Source organism: Rana temporaria, chromosome 2 (genome assembly GCF_905171775.1).
Source record: "Rana temporaria chromosome 2, aRanTem1.1, whole genome shotgun sequence".
Taxonomy (NCBI): Eukaryota; Metazoa; Chordata; class Amphibia; order Anura; family Ranidae; genus Rana; species Rana temporaria.
In genome coordinates, this window is record NC_053490.1 from 415,987,793 (window position 1) to 416,009,787 (window position 21,995).

Genomic DNA, 21,995 nt, shown 5'->3' on the forward strand with positions numbered 1-21,995 from the left:
TTTTTATTGCATTTAAGGACTAAACACTGATTTTTATAATTTACTACAAAGCTGAATTCACCCAGTTCTAACACCAACCAAACTTTTTCTTTTGTCTTGAATAGACTGCATAAAAACATTTTACTTTCATTGCCCAGTCCTTGTGTAGAGATGTATACTCAGCAGTACATGCTTCAGCATCCAGACATATGCCAGCTGCTGTACTAAAAATAGGAGTTTCTTTATAGGTAGATATTTTACATGTGCCTTTAAAGAGGCATCAATACAGCATAAACAATGCATCAATAACACTATAGGTGATAGTAAAACAATGACTGATTTTTTTTTTCATGGAGTATGTTTTATACAGGGTACTACAGTGTCCACATTCAGATGTGTCTGTTGTTGCCTTTGCTAACATACACACATTTTATATACTGATACTTGTAAATACTTGATGTAATGATAAATACCCATTTTTGTTCCTATTTTTCCAGTTGATCTTTTGTTTACATCTTTTACGTGTATATATATATATATATATATATATATATATATATATATATATATATATATATATATATATATATATATACTATAATAAGTGTATATGGTCACATTATAGTTTTTGTGTGTTAGTAAAGCCATAATTTTACCATACTTTTTAGGATGTTTATTGTACAAGAATATTAGCTTTAGCAGAAAAGCTAAAAGATTGCTAAAAAAGAGTACTAAATTTCTTCATAGTATTTGCTGCCCTTATTTCCTTTAAGAAAACAAAGGCAATTTAACTTATTTCTGAAAAGAGGTTGAGCTAAATAAATTAATATAATCATAATAATAATGCAAAGTCTTACCTCTTTTGTGGAGGAGCACACTAGCATGGCGTCGTCCATTTCCATTCTCAACATAACAGGAGTAATTTCCTAAGTCAAAATCTTGAACTGAATCAAAAATTAATGAGATCGATACTTCTTGCTCTCCAAGATGTTGCCTAAGAACTCTTAAAAAAAGAAAACAGAAACAAGATGTGTGTGCTGTATTTGTGGCAAAATCACAATTTCTAAATGATATCTAGTCTTTACAATAACTGTAAATTAAGTAAATCATTTGTGCTAAGCGGGTGCATTTCTCATGTTTGAAGCTTAGCAGTAGGCAGTAGAGACAAATTAAATTAAAGCAGATGTACAATCTGGTAGGTTACATTTTATGATCCATGTTCCATATATACAGCTTGTTTGTTTCTTGGGTGAGTTTCAGGAAATAAGATTTATAGCTTGTTACAGTTTGTTTCATCTAAAACTTACAATAAGCAGTGTATAACAATACTGAAATTATTACTGATATATTTAAAGGTGATAAATAGTATAATATACACTATATTACCAAAAGTATTGTGTCACCTGCCTTTATCCGAAAAACAAACAAGGCGCCTCTAAGTGTAGAAGTATAAAACTTTTAATATCCCCTAAAGGGGTTAAAAACACTTACAACAAAGTGGATGAAACAGGCATGTAGCAGGTATTTTACGTTGTGAAAGAGAACATACTGTTAAGATAACACCTAATTTTAATACAGAAAATTTTCCAATGCCGAGGACTACTCTCCAAGATCTGGAGGGAATATTGTTATGAAATAACTGTATATCTGTGCCTTTGTACTGGATACTAAATGTGGACTATAATCACCTCTCCACACTGACAGCCATGCTCTGCTATAATTTAAATTAAAGTTGTCTCTGTGGGATTAGCAATTTGACTCAATCAACCACCCCTAACAGGGGCCTTCTTTTGCAAAAAAGAGGTTTCCAATTAAACCTAGTGACAGGATGGACTTTGTTATGTATGGTATATGACACTGAGATCAAAAGACTGATCCACAAATATTACCTACGTTTATTAACAATAGCCTTGTTATAGGTGTGTGTGTGTGCACACATGATTTGAGCGTAATGCAGCTGCTCTTAAAAAGACAACGTTGTCTAATTTTAACATGATATTGGTGTTGGTGGTGGGTACTTGGTCTTGGCCCCCTTTTTTGTATTAACATATTTTTCTAATAAAATGTATCCCTTATTAAGCAGCATGGTCCGCCTGTGTCTCTTCACAATGGGAATCTTTCCCCTGTAACACTTCTCTCTCTATAGTAACATTGTACAGTCTGCCACAAAATCTGCACTTCCTAAGTACTTGTATTCTGCACTTTCTGAGAGAACACCCTATACAAATATGAACTTAAACTTAAAAAAAATATATATATATTTTTATATTACCTGATATCACTTTCTCTTACACGCTTTTCATCTAAATCTTCAATAAATTTTTCCCCTTTCATCCAGTAAATTAAAGGGCTTACATCACCGCTATAGCCAAAAAAAGCTTTGCAGGTTAAATTAGCGAAGCTGCCTGTTAGAAAACAAAAAGGAAAAACCAAATGTATAAAATTGTTCCTTTTTGTAATGTTTTAGAATCCTAGAAAGCAAGCATTGATCACAGTAATGAATTAGATAAATGGACAGTAGCAGTTTCCAAGTTGTTGTCTTTACTCTTTATTTGAGCTTTCAACTACTTCCAGCATGAGTGTAAATGAAAGATTAAAGACTCGATTCCACCTACAATAGATAACGTTTGTTTACATCCCTGTTGTCCTGTTTAGTACTAAATAATACATTTCTTCTTTCTTTAAAAGGTGCCAAGAGACTTATATGTGCATTGGTTAATTCAAGATAACACAATAATACGATCCTTTATTGTTTTAAAAAGGAATGGAAGCAACAAAGCAACAAAACACAGTAATCCAACAATATATATATAAATAGATAAATAAATAGATATATAGATAGATAGTTGATAGATAGATCGATAGATAGATAGACTCTTTCCCATGTGCCCCCCATAGGAAGCTGCTTCCTATAATGGCACATGTGAGGGCTCGCTCCCAAGCCAGGCTGTGTGCATCCATAGACACACACAGAAGGTATCAATCCATGCCCAATTCCCTCCTCATAGGATTTGATTAACAGCAGCAGAAGCCAATGGCTCTGGCTGCTTTCAGCCTATCCTGTGTGAGAGGGGAGAGAAGATCTGCATATGGACATCAGTCTTGATCAATGTATGTTAGTTTGTTGTATTTATGGAGGGGTATGGAGGAAGAGCTACTAAATGTTAAATTACCTTTTGGTAATTAAGGAAAAAAAAAACTTTTAGGTGTTATATTTATTTTAATCTCATACAAAGAAGAGAATATTACAAATATCCATCTAAAATAAATTCTGAGTAGCAGTAATGATAATAGGACCTCATTTATTTTACGTTGTGAATGAGCACAAACTGGAAACATAGAAACACATCATTTTAATAGAGCAAACTTCCCAAAGCTGCGGGCTGCTCCCAAGACTTAGACTGGGAGAGAGGATGATCATCAAAGAACATGGAACATACATGTTTCACACCCACCCTATGTAAACACCCTAAAAATATTTGCTGATGGGCAGAGTTTAAAACCAAAACCTAGATAGTAAGCGCTAACGGGCAGGGCCCTCTGATCCCTCCTGTATTGAATTGTATTGTAACTGTACTGTCTGCCCTTATGTTGTAAAGCGCTGTGCAAACTGTTGGCTCTATATAAATCCTGTATAAAAAATAATAATAATAATATATGGCTAACTTGCAGTGTTAAAAAAAAGAAAAACATAATGAATAAAAAGTTGTGCATTTTGAAAACATAAAAATTAGGTAACTCTTTTATCAGTTGAAAGTTACAAAGATTTTAACAAAATACATGAACAGGAAATCAAGATCGCAAAAATGTAAAATGAAAGGTTGCAAAAGTGTGGAAAACAAAATCTTTAAAAAACTATGAGTATATATACTGTATATATGAGATAATGTTTGAGCACGTAGGCCTCTTACAAAATGACTCACAGTACAAGACTGGTGGAAAAAGAAGCAAAATCCATTAAATATATCTTTCAGCTCTATGTATACAAACTGTGTAGCTCAGGTCCATAATGAGAATTATTTTTCCACAGCCTCAAATTAACCACAGTTAGATAAAATATAGGTGAATACGGCACCTTAAGCAAATGGCTTAAACCCACATGTTCTCAAAGGATTGAGTTTTGTTTTTTCAAGCCATTGCTTCTATATTTTAGTGACTCTTTAATGACTGGCTTGATACCAATAAATGGTTAATATGCTACTTTAAAAAGTTTATGTAAGTCTATATCAAGTAAGTACAGACATGTTGTCAAGAAGATATTTTAATGTTTAATAAAGAGTTTTTACTAGAAAAATAATATTATAAGTGATAGTCAACATGGATTCATGAAAGACCACAGTTGTCAAACTAATATGCTTTCTTTTGATGAGGAAGAAAGCAAAAACAAAGACAAAGGAGTGGATGTGAATATACAGTACGTATTGGCATTAGTGTGTAAAGGAAAGATTAAAAACTTGATTCCACTTACAATAGATGATGCTTGTTTACATCCCTGTTGCCCTGTTTTGTACTGAATAATGCATTTCCTCTTTCTTTAAAAGGTACCAAGAGAATGTTATGCATTGGTTAGTTCAAGATAACACAATTCTACGATCTTCTATTGTTGTAAAAAGAAATAAAAGCAGGAAAGCAAAAAAAACATGGCAAGCCATCAATAGATAGATAGATAGATAGATAGATAGATAGATAGATAGATAGATAGATAGATAGATAGATAGATAGATAGATAGGTAGATAGATAGACTGATGCAAGTACAGGCGGTCCCCTAGTTACAAACATCAAACTTAAAAACAACTCCTACTTACAAACAGAGGGAGACAACAGGAAGTGAGGGGAAATCTACCCCATGGAAAGGAAATTCCCTCCTATAAGAATTATTATGGGAAAAAGGTACCCCCACTGATGCTTTATCACCAAGGCTTGTTTCCACAACAACCTTCAATTTTCAAAATCTATTTGTCATTGGGTCAGAAAGTGAGGTGAAATCTTCTGAACAGGGCACATCAAAACAAACATTACAGGGGTGTTAACCCTTTCCTATGCGATCCAAAAAGCTTAAAAGTAGTTTATTGGGCTGGAGCTACCTACAGACCCTTGTTTGTAACCTGGGGACCACATGTATAAAGAATGCCACATTTACTTTGTTTTTATTTTATTTTTTACGTTTTCCAAATGTTATGAGCTACTGCACTTATTAAACACAACTTCAGCAAACAATAACATGATAGAAATTGATTACAGTGCTGCATTACTTTGTGCCTTTAATATCTGCATAAAGTTGTTGATTATTTATATAGGCTCCTTAATTGGCAGGTTCAGTAGATCCAGAACGTGAATTGAAAGGTTGAATAGTAAAGTGCTGTATCTATTTAATTACAAGATTTTTACCAACCAGTCTATCTCACCCATGTTTATTACTCAGCCTTACATAACTAAGGCCCCATACACACCATAGAATCCATCCGCAGATAAATCCCAGCAAATGGGTTTCAGCGGATAGATCCTATGGTGTGTACACGCCAGCGGATCTTTATCCACGGATATATCTCCCCTGGGATGGATTCCAGCAGATCGGATATTCGCTGACATGCAGAACAAATCCATCTGCTGGAATCCATCCCAACGGATGGATCCGCTGGTCTGTACAGACTCACCGAATCCATCCGTCCGAAGGGATCCCCCGCATGCGTCGCAATGATTCAACGCATGCGTGGAATTCCTTATATGACAGCGTCGCGCACGTCGCCGCGTCATAATCGCGGCGACGGCGCGACAGGTCATCGCCAGAGAATTTCGGCGCGGATTTCAATGCGATGGTGAGTACACTCCATCGCATTAAAATCTGCTGAAATCCTCGAGAGGATTTATCTGCGGAAACGGTCCGCTGGACCGTATCCGCGGATAAATACTCCCGTGTGTATGGGGCCTAAGGGTAATACAATCTCAAAAGTGTACCACAATATTGACACTAATTAGAAACTTAGACACGGGTGTCTAGAGAAAGCTAATGTTTAGGTCAAGGTCTATAGGGTTAGAAAATGTATACTGTGAATGAATAGTAAACTTCCTTAAAGACCTAATTTGGTGATAAATAATTAATTAATTTTCTGAATGGTCTAAAGTTGTTAGTGGTGCAATGCAATATTCATTTTTATCCTGTTTATAAATAATTCAAAGTTTGGAATTAAAAGTCCATTTTTGTATTTTCAGATGACACAAAGCTAAGTGCTGGAGTTAAGTCCAAGATATCTCTAATATATATCTGACATTGAAGGGCAGTTTTTTGGAAAACGGCATAGAGATCTAGGTTTATTGATCATAACTGAGTTCAATTTAAGCAGGGTTAAGCAGAATTCAAAGGTGTCTCTTTAAAAGCTGAACCTGAACCGCATTGAAATCAACTGGAGTCAAATCTGTCAAATTAAAAATAAAAATAAATTCTGGGATAATAAGCAAAAGGTTTTAAAAAATAGCATTGCAGTGTGGGTAGGGGGTGGGCACTGCCCTGAAAAACATGCACAACTTCATTTTTTTTATTTCATTAGCACACAGGCTCCTCCAAAGGCTCCCAAAAATATTGGTGATGGGGGTCTGTGGCAGGTGGCTTTTTAGCATCAGGAAGTTCCCTTAAAAACTAAGGGGTCACCCAAATACCACCCCACTTGAATTGAACTTAAGTGGCACATAGTACCCCTACTTATTCACATACAAAAAAATTTAACCTAAAAGTAAGATAATAAAGCTTATGAAAAAGTCCATTATTTATAAAATAAAAACCCTTTAAAGAGTCCCTCATTGTGAATCCATCATCAATCACAATGTTTGCCACCCACCAACTCATACAAATTATAAACCACCCAGCGCAGATGCCAGATCTAGATAGTACTGCTCAATGAATGAAAGCTTCCTGAGTAGTCATGGGCTATATACGGTAAAGAGTGGAGATTGTAGTGACATAATTAGCCGAATATGGCCATGGCCATATTTGGTTTATGCCATTAACCAAATATGGCCAGTGGCCATATTTGGTCAGTGATGCTACTGACATCCCCCTTTCCTTACATGGTCAGGGTTTCCCAGCCATGTAGCACTGTGCCAGTGACAGTGACAGTGAAATTTTCCTAGATACCTTCTGGTGAACCATTAGCAGTGGTAAGCTGTCATATATATGGAAATACCACTTCTATATATTATAATTGGCTCCTGTCAACCTGGGGGCTGGATGGGGAAATGTTCATCCAAATGCCCAAATAGCCAAAGTGCCCAGACCTTCAGACTGAACTTAGTTAATCAATGATAAGGAAGAATCTGAGCATTGTGGTGGATCATAGACACAATGACAGTATGCAAAATCAATGTGCAGCCACTAGAGCAAACAAGAGTATGCAGATAAGGAAGTAGATGGACAGCCGCACTCCAAGTAGGTGTTTAAAAGAAGACGTGCTCTTTATTTAAAAGGAAAAATGCACAGCATACAAACAGCACACAGTGGGGAGAACAGCTGACGCGTTTCACATTAAGAACTAATGCCTAGTCATAGCTACAACTAGAGCAAACAAGAGGTCTTCATGCATTAAAAGAGGAATCAACTCTCTCAGAATTTTTCTCTGATACAAAACATTAGTAAGACCCCATTGAGAATATTGAGGGCAGCCTTCTTCTCTTCATGGCCAACACAGCCAGCAAGGAGATGGCTTATTTTACAGATAGCAATTTCCTCTGCCTCCAAGCAATAGATGCTAAAAAACTGACTATTACAATTTTCTAGAAAATACAAGGGCACAATACAAAACAATAAAAATAACTTATGGAAATGAAAAGCAGTGCAAGTAAGCATTTAAAATAACGGATTTGCCTGTGCTTTACCTGAAATTGTTCAAGTTAATAACAGGGTCTCTTTATAAGCGTGCACTGCAATCTAAACCCCCAGTAAAGATTTTTTTTAAACAATGACATTTCTCCTTATATCAGCGTGCACCTTACCAATTCAAAATAAAGTCTGGCTACAGTGCCAGTTAGCGCCTATACAGGGTATTATAGCCTTTATTAACTTCTGCAGCTACCCCAGCTGGTTCATCCGGGTTTATAGTCAAACCCTATGTTTGAGATACATGTTCTAATTTCAGTAATTTGCTACACTTTTTGGCTTGTCCTCTAATCCTGAATGTATCCCTGAATAAGAACACTGGATTTTCCAATATGCTCAAAACCTGTCATTTTTTTCAAATCCACGTTTTTCCCCTGTATGTCATGAAGCTGTAAACTTATCTAGGGATTTATCTAATCCACGTTTTGTTTCCTTGGTAAACTAAACGGAATCACAGAATACGTAAGCTATGACTATATATTACAAGCTTGTTTTCCATACAGTTAATTTAAACTACATTTCAGTAATACATAGAACAACAGGGACCTAAATGTAATTCTGATAGATATTGTGCCAGTCCATCTGGTACTATGATGTTTTGTTATATGTAGCGGTGAAAAGGAGGGCAATTACATATTTTTATATTTTAAATGGAAATCTCTAGACTACATATGCAGAAATGCGATACACATTAAAAAATAAAAAATAATCTTTGTGCACACTCTGTGCACATTTACAGCAACATTTTCTCTGGCAATTGCATCTGGGAACAACATTGGTCCCTAAGTATTGAGATAATGTTCCATTTTGTTCCAGATAGATATGCCATTTTTTATGTTGTTTGGTAACTGTTATTTCCAGCTGTGACTTCATTGTGCTTATAGGCCACTAGAGGACATTGTTTGGCTTTGAATAGTCTCTATGAGAGAGGAAAAAATAACTATATATATATATATATATATATATATATATATATATATATATATATATATATATATATATATATATATGTATAAAAAGTATATACATACACATACATATACAGTATAGTTACTGGAAGTGTCAGTATCTGGAGGAACTGCTAGTTGTAATTAGCAAATATGCAATGTTTTGTGCTTGAGTGAAATGCCATTTTGTATGGGTATTCTAAATTGCATTTGCACCATTAGTCATACATGTTAGAATATATTGTAATTGCAAGAGCGTGTCTCTTTATTGGCTGCTCCCTGGTGACATTGGTTTGTTGTTTTTTGCAAAGTATTAATATTTTGGTAATTATTCTCTGATGACAGTGCATTATTTTTTATTTTATTTTTCCATAATGCAGGGTCACACACATTGCTGCATGTTCCTAGTTTTACAAAAATCAAAAAGTACACACTGACCAGGTAGGATCTTGTAGTTGACAAAAAAAAATTATTGACTTCATAAAAATTGTCTATAATCTATAATCACTGTGACCATCTGTTCCGGAAAGTTACAAGTTTATGTTGCTATTCTGCGCGGCAATAGAAATATAAAACGTAAATGATTGAAGATTGGTAACAAAAGGTTCAAGCAGCCTGGAAGATCCCTAATCAACTGTGCACACGTGGTTGTACAGTACTTGATATTAACACAGATACTCCACACAGAACATCATTGTGTGGAAGGACAGAAGACCTGATCTTTTAATTTTGCAATTCAGTAATATATACTGTAGAGTTGGGTGAACAGTTCGAGCTGAGCAAAAGTTCGGCCCCAACATTGCCTGTTCACCTGTTCGGCGAACACTTGAAATTGAGGGACGCTCTGAGGGATGTTCACCCACCGAGTGCCCCACAATGCATTTCAGTGCTGCATACCCCCTTCTTCTTTTTTTTGGTTGCTGTGGTTTTTTGTTTTATTCCGTGCTTGCCCCCTTTTTTTAAATTGTCAGCTGCAGTTTTTCTTATAGAGACACTGTTGTTCCCCCTTTTTTATTTTTTATAGTTTTTACATTTCTGTCAGTGGCAGTCACCAGACTTTAGCTAAAAAAAATGTTAATCTTGGCCTGAGTGTACTATTGGTTGGCTTCTTCACATAAGACTTGCTCACTGTGGTACAAACATGTGTTATTTCCATCCAAAGTCTGCCAAAAAAAGTCATCCAAAAAATCTCTAATCTTGTTCTGAGTGCACTTAATTGTGGTCTCATCATAGAGACTGGCTTCCCAAGCTGTTGGTTACAAAATAAAGAACGCTTGCAGGGAAAATCAATTTAAATGTAATTTTTTTTCTTTATATGTGTCAGTTTTGCTGCAGCAGGTTCTATGCACAGTACATGTGCCACTTTACAGGTAGATTAAGGGGACCCTTATAATACAGTACATTTGAAGACATTTTTAATATTTATTGTTTCACTTTAGGAATCATTAAAATCTTTTGCATTGATACATGTCTCTCAGGGCAGTACCCAGGCCCCCATACCCTTTTTATGGTCAATAACTTGCATATAAGCCTTCAGAATGGGCACTGATTTTTCAAGTTCGGGTCCTATAGACTTTAATAGGGTTCAGAGTTTGGGTCCGAACTTTTGCGATATTCAAGAGTTCTGGCACAAACCAAATTATATAAAATAGGATAACATGTATTTAATAGTGTATTAATGAATGAATACTGAGCTACATTATTATGTTTCTTTGACATTAAGTGTAGCTTTAAGGGTTCATGCACACATTTGTAGGCATTCTTTTCTCCTAGTGTAAATTTCCCTGCACTTTCCTGCAGCCCAGGGAACCACAGGTGTCACATACAGCTTGATATAGAAATAATAATTGTATTTGGCAGTACTCTTGTAAACAACAATGGCTCCTGCATCAGCAGTCAACTTCCACATTTAGGGAAAATATTGGACTTATGCCAATGCACATCCATTACAGTTATAAGCTGTAGATCTCCACCCTGTCTGACCAGATCTGCACATCTATATTACTTCCTCTGATAAGCATCTGTACAGCCACTTACCAGATAGTTACTTAGCCAGAAGAACCTGACTACTCCCTCCCTCTTCCCTCTGCCTAGTTGGGATTTCCTCTGATAAAGGTCTGGACAGACACTCACCAGAGGGAGCAGACAGCAAGAAGCTCTCTGCTACTTTGCTGTCCTCACTCCTCACCCCCCCTCCCCCAGTCATCACATCCTGAAGAAATAAATAGTGGGCTGGGATTGCTTGTTGTATTGCTCCCTACACAGTGAGCCAGGTTAACTAAAATTGTCTTTAAAATATGGGATAGATTATATCGGTGGGAAAAGTGGGAGTACAATTCTCCACTAATTCCATTGTCTGGAACACGTTTTTTATCGCAGGTAATGGGACACAATTGGGAAGATATATGGGAGGGGCACAACTGAAAGATATAATGACACAAGGGCAAATCAGGACTAGATTAGATTTAATAACAATGCACAGGTGGCAGCGGGTAAGCGAGTGGGAATACCTGCAACTTAAGCACTTAGTGAGCACAATCCCTCAACCAATTAGAGAGGAGAAAACCCTAAATCCAATTGAAAAACTCTGCATGTTAAAATGCCATTGAAACACGGAATTTCTCAGATGTATGAAATAATAACAGACTTAGAAGGAAGTGGGAGTTTACCTTAAATAGGAACAAGATTTAACAACAAGGGTAGAGGAAAAGCAAATGATAGAAGCTGTATATGTCTATGCATCAGATATTGCGACTATTGAAGCTAATTATAAGTGTTTGGTAAGATGGCACCTGACCCCGGTAAGAATCAACAAAATTCCGCCGAGTAGATCTCCCCAGTGTTCGAGGGACTGCAAACAAATAGGAACAACAATACATATTTGGTGGGAATGTTCAAAAATAAAATATTTTTTTATATTGTATTTTAGGGTACATCGAAATGATAACAGGGGAAAAGATTTCTCAAAATCCCTGGAATGTGTTATTTCATGGGAATAATAAAACTAAAAAACAATATCAAGAAACCTTGGTCCCTCCCATGCTCAATGCTGCAAATGCCCTGATTCCAAAGAAATGGCTTCAAGTGGAAAAGCCATCTATAAAATAATGGATACAGAGGGTGGATTATATATCTGAGATGGAGTACCTTTGCAGCAGAGACCAGGGAACGGAGGAAAGACACTGATTAATTTGGAAGAAATGGCATGAGTTTAAGCAAACAGAGAACTATGCAGCAGCCATGATAGCAATGGAAGTGACCGTAATAGGGTTTAATGACAAAAATACCTGTTCTTAAGGGGGGGGGGGGTAAATTGGATGTGTTGTTAGAATTATATTTTGTCTATGTATTTTGTACTGTATGTGAAAACATTTCTAAAATAAGGTAAAGATTTAATAAGAAAAAAAAAAGATGCATTGGAGCACTGTGGCCTTAAGAATAAATGAGCTACAGCCTCCAAGCAGATCAATGGCACTATTAAAACAATTATCATTTCTTTATTCGATTGTATTGCTATAGTGTGCATTTATTTACACTACTGTGTATCCTTATGCACAGAAAAAAAACTATATATAGAAAAAAACTATTATCAAATCAGATTTTAGGATGGTGAGCCATGACAGTCTGCAGTTGGTTTAAGTGGCCAGATTTCCCTCATCCGCCCTAAAAATGCAAAAAAAGTTAAACCAAACATATATTTAACCACAACTTGAATTAAATTCTTTCATGTTCTTGTATCTAGCATATTTTCCCTCTTGTACTTCTAATGTAAAAGTCAGGGTAATGACGACATTAGACTTTAATAGGATTTTGAAATTAAACTCTGTTAACAATTATAGCAATCTGTTCTAATAACTCTTCCACTTTTTAACCTCTGAAATCAGTACATAACATAATAATTAGGGCTAAGTACTCCTTAGGTCCATTCATTTATAGGAATTACCATACCAATTACTAAACAGACACACGGGATAGCCATTTAGGTGCCAGTTTCAAGATGGCAAACTAGATAATGTAGGATTACCATCTGCACCATTTCACATTGTCAAATGACTCTCTTTTATCATGCACAATATTGTCGAAAGCTGAGTTTCAACATTACGACAAAAGCATAGTGAGCAAGCTATAATACAAATGAAAAGGCTATTATTTGTAGATGGTTAAGATTAACAAGTACAACACACAATGAAAATAATGTAAATCTATTACAGCACAATCAAAAAATATTAACATGGCAAAAACTAATAAAAAGCACAGTTATTCCTAGCAAACAGCTGCTATTTGTAATATAGAAGCTTTAAATGGAAACTGTGCTTTTCCCATGCATGAGTAAATTAATCTGGAAAACAGGTGAATCTGTGAAATCCTAGTTGTGTTCATTATCCTGAATGTATGCATTTAGATTTGTCCATGGCACAAAGAATCATACAGTTCATCAATCATGATTATCTCTATTCTCAAATAACACAATTCTGTAAAAAAAGCAGACAGATATACAAGAAAATATTCAGGATACAGAAAAGTGATGAATCAGCAATTTTGGTTTTAGAATCACTAACCCTAAATAGCTTTCAACTTTTTTCAACTTCAACAGGGGGGCGTGTTTTATGTAAAACTACTGTGACCTGACGTAATTGACGTTTTTGCGGAACGGCGCATGCGCCGTCCGTGGAATTTCCCTGTGTACATTGCTCCAAAGTACGCCGCAAGGACGTCATTGGTTTCGACGTGAACGTAAATGACGTCCAGCCCCATTCACGGACGACTTACGCAAACAACGTAACTTTTAAAAATTTCGACGTGGGAACGACGACCATACTTAACATTGCTACGCCGCACTTATGCCTCATATAGTAGGGGCAAGTATACGCCGGGAAAAGCCTAACGTAAACGTTGTAACTTTACTGCGTCGGCCACTCGTACGTTCGGGAATTTGCGTATCTAGCTAATTTGCATACTCAACGCGGAATGCGACAGAAGCGCCGCCTAGCGGTAAAAAAAAATGCAGTTAAGATCCGACGGCGTAAGAGACTTACGCCTGTCGGATCTAATGGATATCTATGCGTAACTGATTCTAAGAATCAGGCGCATAGATACGACGGGTCGGATTAGGACTTACGACGGCGTACATGGCGCTGCGCCATCATAAGTCCTTTCAGAATCTGGCCCTCAGTGTACAGATATGATGTTACAGTGCTGATTAATTAAATGTGTATATAAAACTGGATATTTTTTGTTTTTAAAAGTTTTCTAGTTTTAGAGTTGGGTAGGTTTAAAACCACCATCAGGTTATTTGTTGCTGTCCTTAAAATGCATAAGGTAATGAAAGCTAATCTCTCCATTGTATACAGAATCCCCATCTTAGAGAGTGGTCATAGCAACAGATGTCCCATTGAAAGTATTTTTTTTCACTTCTTATGCCGCGTACACACGATCGGTCAATCCGATGAGAGCGGTCTGATGGACCGTTTTTATCAGACCAAACCGATCGTGTGTAGGCCCCATCGGTTATTTATCCATCGGTTAAAAAAATTGAAACTTGTTTTAAAATTAACCGATGGATACCTAACCGATAGAAAAAAAACGATCATTTGTAGGAACGTCCATCGGTTAAAAATCCACGCATGCTCAGACTAAATTAGGGGATGGGAGCGCTCGTTCTGGTAAAACTAGCGTTCGTTATGGAGATAGCACATTCATCATGCTGTAACAGACAGAAAAGCGCAACGCATCTTTTACTAACACAAAATCAGCTAAAGCAGCCCCAAGGGTGGCGCCATTGGATTTGAACTTCCCCTTTATAGTGCCGTCGTACGTGGTTTACGTGACCGCGTTCTGACACAATCGTTTTTTTAACCGATGGTGTGTAGGCACGACTGACCATCAGTCAGCTTCATCGGTTAACTGATGAAAAAATCCATCAGACCGTTCTCATCGGATTGACCGATCGTGTGTACAGGGCATTACTCTGGAGATAACTCAAATTTTTAGATGTACCATTGTTTTTTGTCTCAATGACAATTGCTTCCAGGAAAAATAGAAAGAATGAATGACCTCAGCAGGGAAACAATAACAAAAACCTGACAAGGGGTGGGGGGTCCCCACTTATAGCTACTGATTACACTATTACTTTGGTTTGCAAATGCCCTCAACATTGCTCTTTACCACTTTCTATCAGCTATTTTCTATTATAATAACGACATGCAATTAAGAAAATAATATAAATGCGTGTATACATGCAGTCACTAACAGAGTCAGAAACATGTAAAACCGTGTCTTGTGTAATGGCCCAGCAGGATATGAATATGTATCCACTTGCCAGTGGCAGGGAAGTGATCTTCACATATCTAGAAATGATTAGCAGTGCAATAGTCTTAGTATTATTTGTTAATGAGAGTAGCTGTAAGGCTCTTTGCCTTTACTTCTATAAATAGTTACATTATTAATGAGGTTGATATGTTCATCACTCTCTAACATCTTTTTTTTTTCTGCTGTTACTCAAAAAGGGGGAAATCTAGTGCATATATTTTCAAGTTTGACAAGATTGGAAAAATAAAGATTGTTAAAATTCCTAAACCCCTACAATACAGAATGTCAGAGTGGAGTACATATAGTGAGTGTAGTGTCATGTCTGTGCCTAGATATAAAATACCCCACCATTCATACCCCATCACAGTCCACTTTCATGTTTTTTTGAATCCTTCTCTCATATGCTTAAATGTGTGTTGTCATGGTTCCCCCCAAACCTCTAAGATCTCACACTGGGTATTTAATATAGTTCTATAGGATACTGAATTGTGCGATGTCCGGATGTGGCTGAATGCTGTACCGAGTGGCCGTATGCATTCAGGACCGGATGTCCAGAATGAAGGTATTTTGCATTCTGACCATAGGTCCCCGAATGCATACATTTATAAATAAAGGATTTGAAACAAAAACCCTCAACCTGCTCTCTCTGGATTAACCCTAAAAAATGTTGTGTATATAAATTAAACAAAGACCAGCCCATAGTGAGGCTCAATGGCCTAAAATATATAAAGAAAAATAATATTTCATACCGCGCTCTCTAATAAAAATCTAATATAAACCATACGTAAACTCTGTTGCTCTGTTTTCTGCAGATCTCTTGATATTCTGGGTTTAGTGTTGGCTTTGTACCATGTGACACTCTGTATAGTCTGGATGTAGACTGAGGGCCTTCCAGCCACTTCCTGCTTCATCTCTAGCCTAGAACACACCCATTTTTAGTCTGCAAATGATATAACTTCCTTGAGTGAGTGAGTGAGTGAGTGAGTGAGTGAGTGACTTATATATCGCTACAAATGCAAACTAAATCGCCTCAAGGCGCTGTAACCAATGTGGACGTCCAGCCATGCTTCAGAATAGATGGGTCTTAAGTTTGTTCTGAAGGCTCGATGATTTTCCTCCATCTGAGGGTAGAGTGTTCCATAACCGAGGTCCTTGGACAGCGAATCTTTGTTCTCTTTTTGTTTTCACAGCTCTGATGGTGGGTGGAATGAAATACATCCTAATAATAATTCAGTCCCACCCAGTCACACCTACAGGAAGAGTCCAAACCTCCCAAGTCCATCCTCACAGATCCCAGCATTATTCAAAAAAAGGAAAACCCTCCATATAATATACACATCCTGCTGGGAAAGCTAGTTGTACTGATGCTGGGAGGGATGAATAGATAGCCCTGGTACACACAGCACCACATGAAAGTCACATGACTTCCAGCACAACTATCACAGACTATCACACAGAAAATGCATGCTTTTTCTTGCAGATCGTCCTGCATTTGGAAATGTGCAGATATGAATGAATGGTAACCCAAGCACGACTTCCGAAGCTAAGTGTTTTTGAAATGCACATCAAAGCACACTTTTCTGTGCAGGTTGCCGCCCATTTGGAAATGCACAAATGTGAATAAAGACTATATGGTAACACAAGCATAACATACATTACCACATGTTTCCAAAACCCATGGCAAAGCATGGATTTTCTTGCAGATTTCTGTGCAACACGTAGAAATGAACGAATGGTAATACAAGCGCACTTTGCATTTTCTAAACGCAGAGACGCACTTTTTTTATAGTGGGTTGCCATGTGTTTGGAAACAGGCATATGCAAATGAATGGTAATGCAAATGTTATGCTCATTGCCATGCATTTTGGTGGGTGTTGCCATGGGTTGCATGAGTAAGCATGCATGAATGCCCACTTAGCAAGTGGCGGTGGGAAAAGAGGAGGATCAGGGATGCAGACACACTTCTAAACCTTGTGAACAGCCTTCATAGAAGAGTTAAAGCTGTTATAGTTGCAAAGGGTGGGCCAACTCAATATTGAATCCTATGGACTAAGACTGAGATGCCATTAAAGTTCATGTGTGTGTGTGTGTAGGGAGGTGTCTCAATACTTTTGACAATAAAATACACACTTTCAGGAGGGCTTATTTGGATTCATATTAAGTAAGGTCAAATTGATATACTTTTGCAAAAACATAAATAAATAAATAAATAATCAAATACATTTAAAAAAAAAAAAAATCACAGAGGGCCAAATTCTCAAAAAAGCTGCCTAACTTAACTTTCAGCAGTTAAGTTACACTGACTTAAAATTTCTACCTAAGTGCCTGATCCACAAAGCACTTACCTAGAAATTACACGCCGTGTAACTTAAGTGCCTCCGTCGCAAGGTGGTCCTCCTCTCCGGGGGGCGTTTAAAATTTAAATGAGGCGCGCTCCCGCGCCGGCCGTACTGCGCATGCGTGTGACGTAATTTTCCCGACGTGCAGCGCGCGAACGTAATTTACGCCGGGCTTTGTGGATTGCGACGGGACACTAAAGTTGCGACAGGTGAAAAAAAATATACGCGCCAGGAAAACAAATAATTATAAAAAAAAATGACAGCGTCGCTCGGCATGCATTCCTGAGAGGGAGAACTCCATACCAATTTTCAAAGAAAAAACCGGCATGGGTCCCCCCCCCCCAGGAGCATACCAGGCCCTTAGGTCTGGTATGGGTTGTAAGGAGACCCCCCCTACGCCGAAAATTCGACGTAGGGGGTCCCCCTACAATCCATACCAGACCCGTATCCAAAGCACGCTACCCGGCCGGTCAGGAAAGGGAGTGGGGACGAGCGAGCGCCCCGCCCCCCTCCTGAGCCGTGCCAGGCCGCATGCCCTCAACATGGGGGGGTTGGGTGCTCTGGGGCAGGGGGGCGCACTGCGGGCCCCCCCACCCCAGAGCACCCTGTCCCCATGTTGATGAGGACAGGACCTCTTCCCGACAACCCTTGCCGTTGGTTGTCGGGGTCTGCGGGCGGGGGCTTATCGGAAAGTGGGAGTCCCCTTTAATAAGGGGGCCCCCAGATACCGGCCCCCCACCCTAAGTGAATGGATATGGGGTACATCGTACCCCTACCCATTCACCTGGAGGCAAAAAGTTAAAGTTATTAAACACACAACACAAGGGTTTTTAAAATAATTTATTAGTCTGCTCCGGAGGCCCCCCCTGTCTTCTTTAGCTCTAATACCAGGGGGGCTTCTTCCGCTCTCCGGGGGTCTTCTCCGCTCTCCGGGGGTCTTCTTCTATCTTCGCCGCTCTCCGCTGTTGACTCGGCGCACCCCGGTTCTTCTGCAGCTGTCCGGTGCCTTCTTCTTCAGCGCTGGCTGCCTGCTATCTTCGTGTGTTAGCTCAATTACTAACAGGCAGCCAGCGCGGTCTTCTGTGACGTCAGGTTCTTCTCTTCTGTTCTTCTCCCCTCTTCCGATGTTGACACGTCGCCTCTTCTCACTGCAATGATGGAAGCGCGCCTTGCATCCCATTTATATAGGCATCACCGTCCCATCATGCTCCGGTAGGTACCCACGTGGTGGGTGCACGTGGGTAGGCACCCACCACGTGGGTACCTACCGGAGCATGATGGGACGGTGATGCCTATATAAATGGGATGCAAGGCGCGCTTCCATCATTGCAGTGAGAAGAGGCGACGTGTCAACATCGGAAGAAGGGAGAAGAAGAACATGACGTCACAGAAGACCGCGCTGGCTGCCTGCTAGTAATTGAGCTAACACACGAAGATAGCAGCCAGCCAGAGCTGAAGAAGAAGGCACCGGACAGCTGCAGAAGAACCGGGGTGCGCCGAGTCAACAGCGCCGAAGATAGAAGACCCCCCCCGGAGAGCGGAGAAGACCCCCCCCCGGAGAGCGGAAGAAGAAACCCCCCCCCGGAGAGCGGAGAAGACCCCCGGAGAGTGGAAGAAGAAGCCCCCCCTGGTATTAGAGCTAATAAAGAAGACAGGGGGGGCCTCTGGAGCAGACTAATAAATTATTTTAAAAACCCTTGTGTTGTGTGTTTAATAACTTTAACTTTTTGCCTCCAGGTGAATGGGTAGGGGTACGATGTACCCCATATCCATTCACTTAGGGTGGGGGGCCGGTATCTGGGGGCCCCCTTATTAAAGGGGACTCCCAGATTCCGATAAGCCCCCGCCCGCAGACCCCGAGAACCAACGGCAAGGGTTGTCGGGAAGAGGTCCTGTCCTCATCAACATGGGGACAGGGTGCTCTGGGGTGGGGGGGCCCACAGTGCGCCCCCCTGCCCCAGAGCACCCAACCCCCCCATGTTGAGGGCATGCGGCCTGGCACGGCTCAGGAGGGGGGGCCACTCCCATTCCTGACCGGCCGGGTAGCGTGCTTTGGATACGGGTCTGGTATGGATTGTAGGGGGACCCCCTACGTCGAATTTTCGGCGTAGGGGGGGTCTCCTTACAACCCATACCAGACCTAAGGGCCTGGTATGCTCCTGGGGGGGGAACCCATGCCGGTTTTGAATTTAAAAATTGCCGTGGAGTTCTCCCTCAGGAATGCATACCAAATGCCGTCGCTTGAATGGGCTTTTACAAGGTGTGACTAATTTTCCACATTGTAAAACCAGCCCTAGTTTTGCGCAAGCAAATCGGAACTTACGCAGAAATCACAGTGCTGAAAAGCGTTGTGGATCTGCTTAAGTCCTCATTTGCATACTCAAAGCTGCATTTCAATGAGAAATGCCCCCAGCGGCGGATGCGGTACTGCATCCTAAGATCTGACCGTGTAAGTGTCTTACACATGTCAGATTTTCTGCCTAACTTTGGAAAAAGCCTTTTGAGGATCGTTTCCAAAGTTAGGCACAGACTGAACAGCAGTTCCGCCTGCGTATCTCTTTTGAGAATCAGGCCCAGAGTTCATAAGGTTTTATTATTTTAACCACTTAAGGACTGAAAGGATTTTCCCCTTTAATGACCAGGACATTTTTTGCGATTCGGCACTGCATAACTTTAACTGACAGTTGTGCGGTCGTGCAATGCTGTACCCAAACAAAATTGATGTCCCTTTTCCCACAAAAAGAGCTTTCTTTTGGTGGTACTTGAACACCTCTGTAGCTATAAACAAAAAAATACATAACATTTTGAATAAAAAAACAATATTTAAAAAAAAAACATTCCTTCCTTTGTTTAGGCCTATATGTATTTTTCTAAATATTTTTGATAAAAATAAGCGTATATTGATTGGTTTGCACAGAATTTACAGTATAACGTCTACAAAACAGGTGATAGATTTATGGCATTTATATTATACATTGCAGGGGACAGATTGGACACTTTTGACACTTTTTTGGCACCAGTGACATTTATTCAGTGATCAGTGCTATAAAAATGCACTGATTACTGTGTAGATGATACTGGCAGGGAAGGGGATAAATGTGTTCCCTGGTAGATGTTTCTAACTGTGGGGGGAGGGGACTTACTGGGAGTACAAAGAGATCGCTGTTCCTAATCACTAGGAACAGACGATCAATGTTTACATTGACAGATCCCCGTTCTGGCTCTCTGTGGAGCGATCGCAGGGGGCCGGCAGACATCGCGTGCATCAGCCACGCGCATCAGCTCCCCACCGTGCAGCAGGCGCGTGTGCCCCTGCTATAGCTGTTGAAGGGACCGATGTACAGCTATGGGCGATTTGCGGGAACAAGATGACCTGCCACAGTATAATGTTAAACTTTATATGTTAAACCTATATTATGAGCTGTCTGTCCTACAAGTTTATTTTTCTCTCTATCTGAAAAATATGATTAGCAGTACCCCCTGTCCCTTGTATGTTGGGATGCCATGACATGAGCTTTGAGGCAGACCTGAATTTACTACTTTTTTATGATGGCCTCCCAACCTTGAAAACATATTCATTATTCCTGTCTGTGTACTGTTTGGGTGATTTTGGGCACTACAGTAGGTGAACCCGATTTTGTGTCAATCTCGCTCTCTTTCTCGGCGAGATTGAGCACCTACGAGCCCCATCGCGGGAGCCAGCGCCGAGCTGGCTTGCCGCGATGGAGACAGAGCCGTCATAGAAGCGACGGGAGATCCGACTTGGATTCCCGCCAATTCTACACGTGTGCGGCGTTTGTTATGAATCCTGAGGGGGAAGTCCCCGCCGGATTTTAAATAAAAATCCGGCATGGGTCCCCCCTCAGGAGCATACCGGGCCCTTAGGTCTGTTATGGGTTGTAAGGAGAGCCCCCCTACGCCGAAAAAACGGCGTAGGGGGTCCCCCTACAATCCATACCAGACCCGTATCCAAAGCACGCTACCCGGCCAGCCAGGAAGGGAGTGGGGACGAGCGAGCGCCCCCCCCTCCTGAGCCGTACCAGGCTGCATGCCCTCAACATGGGGGGGTTGGGTGCTCTGGGGCAGGGGGGCGCACTGCGGCCCCCCCACCTCAGAGCACCCTGTCCCCATGTTGATGAGGACAGGGCCCTTTCCCGACAACCCTGGCCGTTGGTTGTCGGGGTATGCGGGCGGGAGGCTTATCGGAATCTGGGAGCCCCCTTTAATAAGGGGGCCCCCAGATACCGGCCCCCCACCCTAAGTGAATGAGTATGGGGTACATCGTACCCCTACCCATTCACCTGCAAGAAAAGTGGTAAAAACACAAATAAACCACACAGTGTATTAAAATATTTTATTTTTCTGCTCCGGAGGCCCCCCCTGTCTTCTTTATTAGCTCTTTTACCAGGGGGAGCTTCTTCTTTGACGTCTTCGGGTGGGTGGGGGCCGCCGTCTGGTTCTCTTCCACCGCCGGGGGGGTGGCTTTTAAAAAAGCCCCCACCCCCCCGGCGGGTTTCCTCCGGCGTGGCTCTTCTTCTTCCGCTATCCCGACG

General features: G+C 40.1%; 1 protein-coding gene across 1 annotated transcript in view; it reads right to left on the reverse strand.

Moving 5' to 3' along the window:
- Nucleotides 1-21,995, reverse strand: part of IL1RAPL1 (interleukin 1 receptor accessory protein like 1) — a 1,739,707-nt gene that overhangs the window by 72,991 nt on the left and 1,644,721 nt on the right. The window contains exons 7-8 of the mRNA XM_040338202.1: nucleotides 2,252-2,384; nucleotides 837-982 (exon numbers count right to left, since the gene is read on the reverse strand). Coding sequence (XP_040194136.1) covers nucleotides 837-982; nucleotides 2,252-2,384 — 279 coding nt within the window. The remainder of the gene's footprint in view (nucleotides 1-836; nucleotides 983-2,251; nucleotides 2,385-21,995) is intronic.